Here is a 15060-nt window from a genome sequence, read left to right on the forward strand (position 1 = left end):
TGCAGGGAAGGGGAAGTAATATGGAATGAAGTTTACTCAATTGAGACTGTGCTGTTCAGTATCTTAGGCATCCCAAAGGGATGGTGTATATCTGAGGGTTGTAAGAATGTAGGTAGGGAGCTTTAAGCTGAATCCTTCATTAAAGAGAACCCAACATGGAGTGTTTTGGTCTTCAGAAATACCAGTCAACTTGGCTGAAACATATAGCTATTTTCAAAGTAAAAAGACACCTTTAGAACAATCATAATAACCTCTCAGTATCTGTATTGCAAACCCCAAAGAAGGAAAGTGCCTGCCATAGAGACAGGCTTGGGGGTTGGAGTGGCAGGAGGGAAACTGGGGACACTGTGGTGGGAAATGTGCACTGGTGGAGGGATGAGTGTTGGAACTTTGTATGACTGAAACCAAATTATAGACAACTTTGCAGTTTTTTTTTTATCTCATAGTGAATTAATTAAAAAAAAAAAAAAGACTTCTTTAGTATGAGAAGCAAGGACAAGCTTCCCACCCCAGACAACTCCCTTCCTGAAGGGTGTGATGTTGAACTAGTTCCAGAGCTGCGTGACTGAACTGAACTCTGGGGAAGTCCCTCCAGAGCCCCTTTCTGAACATCAAAGTTTCTCTCATCAACTCCATTTCCTCCGAGGCCTGCCTTACACTTATGGGATCTCAGACAGGTTGTAGTTCTGCTGATGCTGTGATTTTTCTCTTCAGAACCTCATCAGTTTCTTCATCAGGGCATCTGGCAGGTGGAGCTGATTTGCTTTCTTGTCACACAACTGTCACACCCCTTCAAGGAAGCAGGAGTCACCCTGCGCTCTCCAGATATATGAGCAGGCATCCTGACAGCCCATTACAACGCTTGGGAACTGCAGGAACTGCGACTCAGTCCCTAGGAATAAAGGTCTTTCTTTGACACCAGAGCTGAATGTCCTTTGACTCTCTTCTCTTCTTTTTGGCTCACTGAAGCATCGGGCTGTGCAGGCTGGTTTTTTGTCTTGTGTTTCTCAGGGGTAGTTACTGGGTTCCTGTTCTGGCATGAGTTTGTCTTAATTATTTGCAGAGTCAGATGTCAAGGGAATGGAGTGGGTTGCTAGAATGACTGGGCAGAGGTATCGGGGGTTCTGGAATACTGATGATAAAAACTAATGCCTGGTCTAGGAACTTCTAGAGATATACTGTTATTGGCCGAATTTCTGGGAGGATTAAAATTCTCCTTGATCTTCCCACCCTGCTTATCTCAGGAAGATTTATTACAGGAGGAGGCTCAGATTCTCTGAGTAGGACTTGGTGTAATTAGTTTGTCCCACCCCTCTGTTCAGAACAATGACCTGAGAAAGTCTTGAAAGTTCTCCAAAAGTTTATATTCATATCACTGTCCCCACAGGTGCTGAGACAGCCTAATTACAACAGAATTACAGAATACTTTTTTTTATTATTCAGGTGATGTTAGGATGGAACAAGGGAGCCCGGAGACCCCCAAACCGGTAGCTGTCTCTTCAGAATCCTCTCTCAATGTGCTACATTTCGACAGTGATATCAAATTGCCTAAAGTGGTTATAAAAGGTAAGGACCAGTGCTTGATGACAGCTCTAGCTCCAGACCAACTTACACTAGTGAGCATCAAAGGAATTAGCTGAACTTTCACATATTCACTGATTGTTTGCCAGCTTAGACCAATTAGGGCTTTGCCCTTCTCACAGACCAGAGCGCTCTTCTGTACAAAAAGTCTGGATACCAGGTCCCGTGAGTACTTGCAAGCTTGATGTGCAAACCTAGACTTTTCATACTGATGGGCCTGTAGTAGGTGATCTTTCTTCTGGTGCTCAGTAAAACTGCCTAAATCTTAACGTTTCTTTGTTATCTTTTTTCCATTTTACAGAAAGGGATTCATCTGACTTTGGAGAGGTCTCTGACTTGAATCACAATGTGTGGATCTTCCAAGATGAAAACATTGTGTCAGTTCCACGGAGGGAAAGTGTGACTCCAGGTGAGTGGGGATTCTGTGACTGCTCCTGGAGAGGCATACTCCCTCACATGAATGAGCGTGGGGGCTGCCACTGGGCCTTTAGTTGAAGTGTGACTTCATAGTGACTCATTTGATAGAGGAAGATTTCAAATCATCCTGGGAAGGAAAGTATAGAAGAAGTTTATATGGAACCCCATGAAGCGAATGAAATAGGGTAGAACAAAAGTTCTGCTTTCAAGTTTGAGAGTATCCTATGGTAAAGGAAGAGCTTATGCTGTCTAAGTGCAAGCTGTCCCATGAACACTAAATTAATGGAAATCCTAGACAGGCATATTTCAGTATCACAACAGGCAAAACTTCCTCATTGGCAGAGCTCACCAAGTATTAATGGGGATCCCCACTTCCAGTGTGTAAACAGAGATGTGAAAATCTCCCAGGAAGGGTTTGCCATCTCCAAGTCCTAGGACAGAAATGAGTGTGAATGTATGCTACTGTGTGGCACGATATTAGTCTTCCTGACTTTAAAGGGAAGCAGAGACATCAACCCCTTTCATCTTTATAGTCATTGTCACTGTCATCCCCTGCAAATACCTGGCATCTCCTGAGAAAAGCACAAGGTTTCCCATTTACTTGGGAATTAAGAATCCAGAGAAGTGTCTGACTTGTGAGGACATTGAAGGGAAGCCCACACTGCACCTGAAGGTGAGTGGTTAAAAAAATAATGTGAAAAAAAATCATTTGATATAACTTTTTCTTGGTAAAGAAAATCTAATTTTAGAATTAAAAAAAGAAGTATTTTTCTGTTATTAATCATATTCGCTCTTGACTCCTTTTGCTTTTGAAATGTACCTACAACCAGCATTTTAAAAAAATTGTCTTGTCTATCATCAATGAAGACTACCTTTCTTGAGTTTTGATAGTTTATATTGTCCTGTCCAGTCCACCTTCTCTGTTTGTTGGAATGAAGGAAACAAACTGAACCTGAGTTTTTGTGTGGGATCTGGTCCCTAGTTCCTGAGTCTTCAGGGAGAAGTGGTTCTAAAGATGAATGAGTTAATTGCTCTCTGCAGGGAAAGAAAGTCATTCTTGACCTCTGCCTAAGTGACTCAGGTTTATTGCCTATTGTCTAAGAGAGAAGTTTTGTAAGAAGACAATGTTAAAGAAAAAGTTTATTTAAAGTGAGGAAGAAAAGAACCATTTTGAGAGGCAATGTAGCATTTTTTAGAGATTAAACTGCCTTTTAGGAGGGTTGATATGATTTCCTCCACGGTTGCTAAGGCTTGGGGTGTTCTGTGCAGGCAAGAACTATTGCTCGGGCTTTGTCATAGGAAGACTTTGAATTATTTATATTTTTATTTAATCTTTTTGTTCCAGTCAAAGCATTTCCTCTCCTAAGAGTGTCCAACATTCCCCATTTTGTCTCCATCTTTCAGTCTTCTCAGGCCTTAGTTGCCGTGGTATCACCTCCAAGGAAGTTACTACCTTTGAGCCTTTGTAATTCACTAAATGATTGGTGATGGAGATACATATTCACTTACTTAGAAATAGTTTTTTACCTAAATACCTAAATAAATTTGTGTACAGATATACATGTACATAAAGCACATGTCCCTAAGTGATAGAGGCATTTCTGAGTGTTATCTTTACTTTGCTCCTTTGTGTAAAGGTCTTTCTCCTCTGCACAATCGACCTTTCTTCTCTGTTGGCAGCTAGTCAAAGACCCACATCAACCTTACTTTTGTGGATCTTCCAGTCAAACCTCTATCCTGGGCAGCTTTGCTAAAGAATGCCTTGACTTCTTGCTGAAACTTGATACTCCTTTTTTAGGATTCCTCAGTCTTGTTTGGCAAGTCCCAATTCATTGTACAAGTGTGGTCACTTGATTAACTTGTCTCTGAGTCACTTCTGTGCCATTTCTATATTAGAGGGTGGGGGCTAGGAAGATTTCTTTGATGTTCATTCTATTCTTTTACAATGTATTTTTTTCTAACAAATGGAGAAGCTTTCCAGAACTTCAAAATGTCTATTCATTGTGTAATTTGACCCTGAACTACTCAAATGTGCTGAGCTTCTCCTGGACATTGTCTCTCACATTTCAGGATAAGAAAATCTTAGACCTGTACAAAAAACCTGAACCTGTGACAAACTTCCTCTTCTACCGAAACCAAGATGGCAGAACCTGCACTTTTGAATCAGTGGCCTTCCCTGGTTGGTTCATCGCTTCCTCTGATAAAGGCCAGCCCCTCTTCCTCACTTCCAACCCAGGGGGAACAGACAATACTGCTTTTATATATAATGGTTACAGTTAGCCTAGAGGAGGCAGGTTGGTCATAGGCCTGAGTCTTAAATTTTCTTGTTCCCAGCATTTAATAAATATTTATTACCTCAATATCATTTCACATCAGAGTTGAGTGCAGCCTGCTTTCATCTTATTTAATGACTGAAAAAAATGATGAATTCATAGCTCTGAATTGCCTAGAAGCAAGAGGAACAAGGTGGTATAAAGCTTTCCTCTCAAGACGAAGCCTATTCCACAAGCCCCTCCTGAGAACCTTGGGGGCCCACAGGTGGTAGAAGCATCTGAGGAATGGCATGAAGAAATTTCAGATCTCGTGAGACTATATTTGAGTTTGCTGGAACCGAATGGTGCTGATCATTGTTTTTTGTTTTATCTTGTTTTCAGTTTTTTCTTAAGTGTATTACCTGCTACATATTTCTGTGTGTACACTATATTTCATTAATATTAGGATCTTTTAAAGAAAAACAATGACTAATAATACAGCCCGGCAAGCTACCGAGAGTATTCGATATGCCAGACACAGTAACAACAAAGTCTCCAATGGAGACGTTACTGGGCCCGCTCGAGCAAATCGACGATCAACGGGAGGGGCCTTTACTTACTTTACTAATAATACAATTACTCTTATCAAATTTTAGTATGTAAACATATAGGATAATATAAAGTATATATCTATACAATAATAAAAATGCAACAGGTTTAATAGAAAATTCAATGTGAACTGAAATCATCCAGAGTAACTCAGAGAAAGCAACAGACTGCATGAGTCCAGGACTAGTGCTTAGTCGGGGGTAAAGGACCCCTTGCTGTGCTGAGTGTAGAATGGGAGATAGCCATGGAAAAGGAAGTGATTATATCACTATTTTCTCTACAGTCTTACAAACTTCCTTGTCTACTTCTCAATTATTTTTTAAATTTTAGACATATTCGCCACACTTTAAAAACTGCAAAGATTAGATGACTTTCTAGGAACCAGAGGAACAGAGTCTAGCTTTCCAATATAGAGAAATTGTTACTCTACTAAGCTTTTCTACTCTTTCCCCTATGTATTTAGGCATATACCTGAGACCTACTCAGCCACACTTCAGAGAATGTATTCTGATGAAATCCAATAACTGATCGAAGGTCTTATTGTTGAAAGCTGTGGCTCATACCTGGTTCCACATATTTATTATTTTGTCTCTACTGAGAGAAATGCAGAAAACTGCTTTTTGCTTAATTGTAGACTTCAAAAGCACATTCATACTTAATTTTTTTTCTACTTTTGGGCAATCATACTATGCTAGGCATAGTGGGAAGTCACTGGTAAGCTGGATTTAATGATTTAAGGAAGTGTCTTCTGCAGGTTGACTTGTGACTGTTATGGTTTTTAGGTCTCCGATACCTACATCTTACCACCCATGGTTTGATGGCTCTGTTTCTCTTCTTCTTCTAGCCACTGTGAACATTTTGTTTATACTGGCATTACAAATTCTTGGATTTTCACATGGCACAGTATGAGCTCATTAAAAAAAAGGTCACATGAATTTTTTGGTCATATGGCTGGGTTCAGAAGTTAGGTGGCCATCCTGATGAACCGAAGAACTCTGACAACTTCATTTTACTTAGAGTATAACACAAATGGAAACTCTAACTTCTAGCAAACCACAGAGATCTTGTGGGTCCCAGAGAACAGATATTCAGATTACTAGCATGCTCATCACATTTGAGAAATAACATGAGACACAGAATGTGAATCCATAGAGTAGCAACATTCTGATTTCCAGGTGCTTGCCTAGCATACATCTGGCTAACACACATTTGTGGAATCAGATGCTCTTACTTTTGAGTACCAAGAGCTCCAGGCCAACATTCACTGAAATATTTGAATCTTTAGCGACAGAGTCCTGTAGAGGATCTGATGAACTTGGAGTCTTTTGGATTTGGAATGGGGGGGGGGGGGTTAAGAATCTTGTCCCCCAAAACATAATTGTGGAGAAAATAGGGTGATTTTGATATTTTATTCAAATGGCTTTGAGATTGTTCTATTTTTGTTCTATTACAAATTTTGTTCTATTACAATCTTGAACAATTGCTCAGGATTGTTTTATGTCACCAGGAGTCCTATCCTACATAGCTAAGGCTGCTTCCAAAGCTGGAACCATCAGCAAAAGAACCTGGGAAACAACGATGCACCCTTAACCCCACACCAAGAACCACCCAGTGAGGTGATAGCCGTTAAATATTTATAAATATTTAATAATAATAATAATAATATAAATATTTATAAATATTTAACAAATATAAAATTTTAAAAGAACTGTTTTTAAATTTTTACTCATTAGACTTTATGAAGTTGCTTAAAATGGGCACTGGTGGAGGGATGGGTATTTGATCATTGTATAATTGAAATCCAAGCACAAAATTTGTAAGTCTACAGCTGTACCTCATGGTGTCTCACTAATAAAAAAAATTTTAAAAAATACATACGTATGGTTAAAAGCAATAGTCCCTGCCCTAGTCCTGTTTCCATAGAGAAATTGTTACTCTACTAAGCTTTTCTACTCTTTCCCCTATGTATTTAGGCATATACCTTTACTTCTGTTTCTTAGATTATCCAACTCTTCTACAAGACAGATATCAATTGCATACCAGACACAACTGATGAGCTCTTTATTTACCTCCTAATAGTAGCAAGTTAAACCAACTATGTTTACAAGTGACCTGACCCTAGGGTAATCTTGTTAGCCAATATTATCACATGACACTGACAAGGTATGCAACAATCTTTTCTGGATTTTTTTTTCAAGATTTGGATAATTTATTTTTTTACATTTAAAAACTTTATTTATTTATTTTTATTAAGTCACCCATGAGACACACAGTAACAAAGTTATTCATGATAGGGTTTCAGTCATACAATGTTTCAACCATCCCTCTACAACCTACATTTCCCACCACCAATGACCCTAGTATTCCTCCTGCCACACCCCCTTGCCCAGCCTACCTCTATGGCTGGCACTTTTCTTCTCAAGTTGAATAATTTTTAAATATGGTTTCTCAAGCAATGATTGAGGACCTTGGGGCCACTCCCAGCATCAGCCTGGTAGTGAGTGGCTCCAGTTCATAGCTCTGACCAGCATTTCTGGGTGTCATCAGGACCACCTCAGGCAGTGCTGGGAAGAGCATGTAAAACAGGGATCTATCCACTGCCTATTGATCATTGTTCTGAATTACATCATTACCTTCAGCTTTTTGATTTATGTGTGAGGAAAGGGAAGTACCTGGAATAAGCATGACTTGAGGGTGGTACTGACACTTAGAAGTAGAACTGGAAATAATAACACTCTTGATTTCAGGTCTTTAAATTTTTGTCTCCTGGAGTTGGTGTTATGAAATGCTATGTAAGAAATCAGCAACAATTATCCAGAGCAAAGTATGAGCCACCTCACACCCATTGTTGGGGTTTTCCTTATCTAGCAGGAGGTCAGTAAATGACCCACGAGGGGTGGGGCACTGCTGGTCACCTAAACATCATTATGTAATGACTTGATATGTTGGCTACTTGTATTTCTCAAACTTGAAGCAACATCACAGTTGCCTAAGGTATCAACTAAATGCCCAAATTCTGGACTTATTCCAGACATATTACATTTACACTTATTCCCCTAGTAATCACAACTTACTAGGTTTAGAGCAGGGACAAACAAAAATCAATATTTAATTAAATTAAATGTTAGAAGATGTTGATGATTAACCAGTTTGTGAAATGCTTTTTACATATAAAAAGACATAGATTACTCATGGTTGGAATGGTTTATGTGCTACTGCAAAAATAAAAAGATACATAACATTTTAGTGCTGATTTTCTTTATACTTTTCTTAGACTATACTCACTTGTGTGATTTTTAAGTGAACTAAATAGAATGGCTTATATAAAAACATTTAAAACTATGGGACCAGGGAAATATCTCAAAGCACTAAAGGATGTGTTTTATGTGTGGGAGTTCCAAGCCAAGTATTGCCAAGTGAGCCCTAGAGTAGATGTTGTCCAAAAATCAAAACGAAAACAAATTTTGGTCTTAATAAAATCAAGTTTGTGATGTAGAATATTAGTCAGCAATTAAAAATTTGACCTATACTGCTTGCAGAGCCAGGAGAAAGCCCTGAACACAACCAGGTACAGATACTAAACAAAAACAACAAACAAAAAATAAGCTACTGATGAGTGACAAAACCCAAATTGTTGGAGGTATACAAAAAGGGTTTATAATGTACAATTGAATTTATATGTTCAATAATCGGGAAAACATCTATGATGATAGAAATCAAAATAGTGCTTTGTTTTGACAAAGGGTGAAGGCAAATAGAAGTTTCCCAAAGTGGCTTTGGATCAAATATTAAAAGGTAAAGGTAAAGGTAAAGGCCCTCCCGTTGATCGTCGATTTGCTCAAGCAGGCCCAGTAACGTCTCCATTGGAGACTTTGTTGTTACTGTGTCTGGCATATCGAATACTCTCGGTAGCTTGCCGGGCTCTCCGAGAGGGGCGGAGGAATCGAACTCCGGTCAGCCATGTTGGCCGCTTGTAAAGCGACCGCCCTACCCACTGTGCTATTGCTCCAGCCCGGATCAAATCCTGTTGAAATAAACTACAAATCACAAATCACAATGACTTTCTGATTCTTTGCAGCAACACATCATAAGTCAATGGAGAAATACTTTTAAAACATTAATTTAATTTTTATGAGCGTGGTGGCTATTGGGTTCTGGAAGTTTGTGGCTGCCAGGGTTTTGGGGCAGGCAAAAGGACACACCTGCCCACCTGCCCCTTTTGAGGTGGCATGGTGGAATCAGCCTGGTGAAGGGTGGGGAAACATCTCTGCTGTGTGCTGCTCTCTTCCGAGATTCATTTGTGAGTCTGATTTTGATCTCTTTCAAGATTTATTTATGGGTTTCTGAAACAATATTTATACAATAAATGATCTTGTATAGCTGATCCAGAGGTGTTTTGTGGGTGTGACTCCCACATACCTAACTTTTGGCCACTTAATTTCTTGGGAAACTTGGTCCAAAGTTATTGGGGTCTGGCCAGAGGCACAGCAGCAATTTGGGGGTATCAAGAAGCCTGAAGTCACCATCAGGCTACAGATGCACTCTTCCTGAAGATACAAGTTGACCTGCTGGGCAGCACTGCACCATTGACATACTTTTCACAATTTGAAGAAAAACGGCTTTTAGCTAGGATTCTCCACTCAATCAATCTTTCAGTTAAAAAAGAAAATATCCAGCCATTTTTAGATAAGCAAGATTTATGTGCTTGTATCAGCAATTAAGCTAAGATAAATATATGGGTTTCTTGAAGGAAAGGATATCACAGGGAATATAAGAGATTTCAGCCCCACAAGGTGATCGTAAAGTAGATTCCAGGAGACAGGCTGGCATAAGGGAAGTCTAATGCTTCTCTCATGAGGTATGAAAAATGGGTTACACAATATATAGAAAAATTAACCAGGAATAATGGAGCAATAGCACAGCGGGTAGGGTGTTTGCTTTGCTCACGGCTGACCTGGGTATGATTCCCAGCATCCCAAATGGTCACCAGAGCACCACCAGGAGTAATTCCTCAATGCATGAGCCAGGAGTAATCCCTGTGCATTGCTGTGTGTGACCCAAAAAGAAAAAACAGAAAAGAAAAAGAAAAATTAACCAAAAAATAATATTTTTTACTTCTGTGGGAAAAATAGGTATCCAGGAAAGGAAATATAATCATATTTTATTATGTCCCAATTCTCAATAGCATTTATGTCATATTACTAATATAAACTTTATGGGCTATTCCAAAATTATGGCAAAAACATTTGGAGAGGATATACAAATGTATGGATTGGTGTGCATTCACATCTTCATGTGTGTGTGTGTGTTTGTGAGACTGAGAGAGAGACAGAAAGAGAAAAAGAGAAAGGGAGAGAGACGAGATGGGAGATTGATAATTTGATTTGAAAGTTTGAATTCACCTTTGAAAGGATGACCAGATATAGTAGTTAAAATTGAAATAAAGAAGTAGCAACAAGGTCAGGAGAGATAATACAGCAGAGAGGGCACTTGCCTTCACACATCCTGCCTAGGTTCTGTCCCCAGGATCCCATTTGGTACCCTGAGTTTGCTAGGATTGATCCCTGAGTGCAGAGTCAGAAGCAAGCTCTAAGCATAGACAGGTGTGGCCCACAAATTAAAACAAAAAAAAATGAAGAAATTAGCAACACATTTACAGTATTTAGAGATATGACATAAATATATATAAAAAGAGTGAATTGTTTCCTGGCAGTGGAAACTAAAATATTTTCTGTTTCATTAAAATTTATATTATCATGGATGCTTTAAATGATGCAATAACTTGGAAATCCACTCTGGCTCCTAATGTTTCTGGTACTAATTATTCTGTGGTTTTTTTCCTTTTGTACTTCCAAGCAACTCTCAGATACCAGCTGGGTGTTCTAGAATTTAATTCTCTCACCATCATGTCACTTTTTGACTGGCTATCTTGCAGCACTTTCACATACTCTTAGGCAAAGATATACCAAAAAGTGTCTAAGCTGGGTTGAATTATCTGGGTTCTACAAGTTTTATGCTTATTTTCTTCTCTGCCTTCATTTGTAAAAGAAACTGCCTCCTCCAGCATATGTGTATTCTGAAGGATGACATCCCAGTCCCACTTAGGGTATTGCTCTGAGTCAATGTGGGATGGTCTGGAAGGTCAGGGGATTGGTTCCATGGGAAGTCATCTGGGATCTAGTTTGTTGGAACCCTCTTGAACCCAGGGCCATGGGCGATGACCTAATGTTGGTGTGGTCAGGGAGTCTTGGTTTCTACAAGTCAGCTTGCTATTGGGGAGTGTAGGAAATTTTCAGGAGTCCTTCAGAAACCTGATTTTAGTGGGGATGTTCTGTAAATAGCTGGGAACATCAAAGTGGATCTGATGCCGTGGTGAAAAATAAATAAACAAATAAATAAATGAATAAAAGTAAATCTTTGCTTGACTTGTGTTCTTTCATATGTGTCCTAAATTTGCAAACGGTATCATCTGAAACAGTCTTTGCTATCCTTTCCAATGCATTTTTAAAAATAGGGGGGGTCACACCCAGTAGTGCTTAGAATTTACTCCTGGCTCTGTGCTTAGGGATTACTCCTTACAAGTCCTGTAGTCCATAAGTGGTGTCAGGGACCTAACCCAGGCTGGCCGGATGCAAGATAAAAGCCCTACTCACTGTACCACCTCTCTGGGCCCTGGATTTTTTCCCCTTAATTCGGTGCTCCACCCAGATGTTAGGTTAAGGTCTTTTTGTGCGTAGATAATTGTTCAAATTGAAGTTTTAGAGACAAGAGGAGAGCTATAAATACTTAAATTGCTGGCCTCTCACTGATGTCACTCTGTCTTTTCTGCTTGCTGTGTGTATTATTTGGACAGTCGCTCTTATTGAGTACCCCTGAGAACATATGAGAAACTCATTGTACCATTAGAGAAAGAGGACGCTGGATATTTAACCACCAATTTTTTTTTACTGTTGGTTGAAGTTGCCTCCCAGAAAAAGCAAGACCCTAACATGTACAGCTGATAGGTGACACAGTGGCAATGGATGAAGATGAGACTAAGTATTGACAACATTTTCTAAGCATCCCTAAGTGAACTAAGACAGTGCATATTGCTAACTCAGGACACTTGGCACATCTGGGAGTCAAGCACTCTTCCCTATAATCCAGACGAGTGATGGAGAGTTCATGAGGAAGAGGGCACCTTGCTTAGGCATGGCTCCTTTGAGTGAGAAACACTGTCTCAGAGATGCTTGAGGAACACATACTGGGGTTTCTCCCTATGTCTGAGATAGGTAAATAATACCTCGGAGAGGGGCAGGTGTGTCCCTCCACTTGCCCCTAAGAACCCGGGCAGCCGCAAACCTCCAGAACCCAATTGCTACTGTTAGGACGCGGATTGTGATCTCCCTTTAAGGACAAAAAGACTCCAGAAACTGCAAACAGCAAGCAAGGTTTATTGTGAGACTGGCTGGCCAGGGTCGAGCCGCCTACACAGACACGCAGGTCAGATAGGTGAGGCAAGACCCTGAACTTCTTCAAAGGGGATCTTATATAGGCCTCCACTGGCCATGCAAAGCCCGCGCATTTCATAGTCAATAGATTTGTAACAACATATACTTTCTTAACAAATCCATTTAAAAGTACATCACTCCTTAGCCTATAGATTCAAAGATCAGCATTTACGTGCATAGGCATTGTGGCTAGTGGGCATCTGGTAACTCGGACATTTGGTTATCACCTGGCTCCCTTTGATTCCGTGGAAGTGGATAAGTAAAAAGTTCCTAACAGAGGTAACAGATCAGGAAGGGCCAACAAAAGGTTTCCGAATTTACATCCCAGCAGGGAAGAGTCAACAAATGGTTTCAGAATTTACATCCCAACAAGGAAGGGCTTCACAGCTAAGGCTCTACTAGGGAGGGGGCAGGAAAGGAAGAGTTACTAATTAGTAGAGTTTTAACTCTGGAATCTTCCTCGGGGTCCAAGGGACCTTACACTACCTCATTCATGGCTCACCTTCACAGGCTCACCCTGAGCCTCATATGCATGAGATTGAATCCACTAAAAAAACAGGTATGCAGGACCAGTGACTGAAATCTCCAGGCTTCTGGAGCTGTGAATGGGCCCTGCTTCTCTCACTGTGCTTCCACCTTCCTGGCAGTCAAGCCTCTGAGCACCAATTAACCTTATTAGGGCCATGATCAAGACACAAATGAATCTCGGAAGAGAGCAGCATGTTGCAGAGATTCCTTGGACCCCCAAATCATCATCCATTAAGAAATAAAATTTTCTAACTCCTGTTCTAATACTCTATGAAAAAAAATTGTAGAATTCCAGGAGTGCACAGTCGCTTTCATAGCCACGTGACATTTTATACAATTATGCCACTAATACACCAAGAGTAGCAAACCACATTTGGTGAGCTGTAAGGTAGCTGACAACCAATCTTGATAAAAGTTTTGTCCTTCCTGCATAGCCTCAGGTAGTTTAGGTTTATTGGGTTGTTCCCGCTGTGCTATCGCGGAGCGATAGCACAGCGGGTAGGGCGTTCGCCTTACACGCGGCCAACATGGCCGACCCGAGTTCGATTCCTCCGCCCCTCTCGGAGAGCCCGGCAAGCTACCGAGAGTATTCGATATGCCAGACACAGTAACAACAAAGTCTCCAATGGAGACGTTACTGGGCCCGCTCGAGCAAATCGACGATCAACGGGAGGGGGGGTTGTTCCCATCACAGTGCTCCCATTCCTCTGTGTTTATTTGTAACTTCTTTCTATGTGCTCTGTTGACTTGTAAATATTGTTTTTCTCTTCTCCCTAATGCTTTCCATAGTTTATTCAGAGCAATGTCCTTTTTGTATGGACACAAGAAGACATGCTTTTGTAATGTGACTCTCAGTGATATTTCCCTCCTGGGCATCTGTTCTCTCACCTAAGCCTCAGCTGCCTTTTCTTCCTATGCCCCAAAAGCAGGGTCCCGACAAGGGTCTGGATGGAACCAGGGCAAGTGGTAAGCTATGTGCTACCCTGGCATCGAGATGGACCTGGCCAAAGCGCCATAATGCTTAACTATAAGTTAAGAGCTTGGGCATGGACAAATGCTGTCATGATCCAAAAAGTAATAACTAGATTTGGACCCTGCTAGGGTTAGGAATGATTAATCTGGCCTGAGTGGTGTAGTCTGAGTCTGTGGCAAGATGTTCCCAAGAGAGCTGCCCTACAAGCCTCAATGTTATCTCTTACTGTGTCCATACAAAAATAACTAGTATTGAGATGTTGATAGAGTTATTGGACTAGGGAAAAGATAAAAACACCTTAAGGGGTATTTTGCCCTTGGGCAGTCAGGAAGGGCTTTGGAATATCCAAGGTGGTGTTCCCTTTGAACTTAGTGGGCCCTTAAGAAGGGCTTTCTTCCCACGAATAGCTAAAGCAATTCTTGGGAAAAAGAAAATGGGAGGAATCAACCTCCCGAACTTCAAACTGTACTACAAAGCAGTAATAATTAAAACAGCATGGTACTGGAACAAAGGCAGAACTGCAGACCAATGGAACAGGGTTGAATACACTGACATCTCTCCTCAATCATATGCTCATCTAATCTTTGATAAAGGTGCAAGTAATGTGAAGTGGAGTAAGGAAAGCCTCTTTAATAAATTGTGTTGGCATCACTGGACGGCTACATGCAAAAAAATAGGCTCAGAACTCTGCCTAACACCATGTACAAAAGTAAGATCAAAATGGATTAAAGACCTCAACATCAGACCAGAAACCATAAGGTACATTGAAGATAAAGTTGGCAAAACCCTCCATGACATTGAAGCTAATGGTATCTTCAAAGATGCCACGCCACTGGCCGAGCAAGTGAAAACAGAGATAGATAAATGGGACTATCTTAAACTAAGAAGCTTCTGCACCTCCAAAGAAACAGTGACCAAAGTACAAAGACAGTCTACAGAATGGGAAAGGATATTCACCGAATACACATCTGACAAGGGGTTGATATCTAGGATATACAAAATACTGGTTAAACTCCACAAGAAGAAAACATCCAACCCCATCCAAAAATGGGGCAATGAAATGAACAGAAACTTTCTCAAAGAAGAAATCCGAATGGCAAAAAAGCACATGAGAAAATGCTCTACATCATTAATCATCAGGGAGATGCAGATCAAAACCACAATGAGATACCATCTCACACCTCAGAGACTGGCCCACATTCAAAAGAAC

The 15060-nt window shown here is 40.5% G+C and overlaps 1 protein-coding gene across 1 annotated transcript; it reads left to right on the forward strand.

Moving 5' to 3' along the window:
* Nucleotides 1-1454: 1454 nt before the first annotated feature.
* Nucleotides 1455-4278, forward strand: LOC130037367 (interleukin-36 gamma-like). Its single transcript, XM_056129197.1, has 4 exons — nt 1455-1566; nt 1883-1990; nt 2532-2671; nt 4069-4278. Exons 1-4 carry the CDS (start codon nt 1455-1457, stop codon nt 4276-4278), a joined length of 570 nt encoding a protein of 189 aa, XP_055985172.1.
* Nucleotides 4279-15060: the final 10782 nt, after the last annotated feature.

Source organism: Sorex fumeus, unplaced genomic scaffold (genome assembly GCF_029834395.1).
Source record: "Sorex fumeus unplaced genomic scaffold, SorFum_2.1 ptg000006l, whole genome shotgun sequence".
Classification (NCBI taxonomy): Eukaryota; Metazoa; Chordata; class Mammalia; order Eulipotyphla; family Soricidae; genus Sorex; species Sorex fumeus.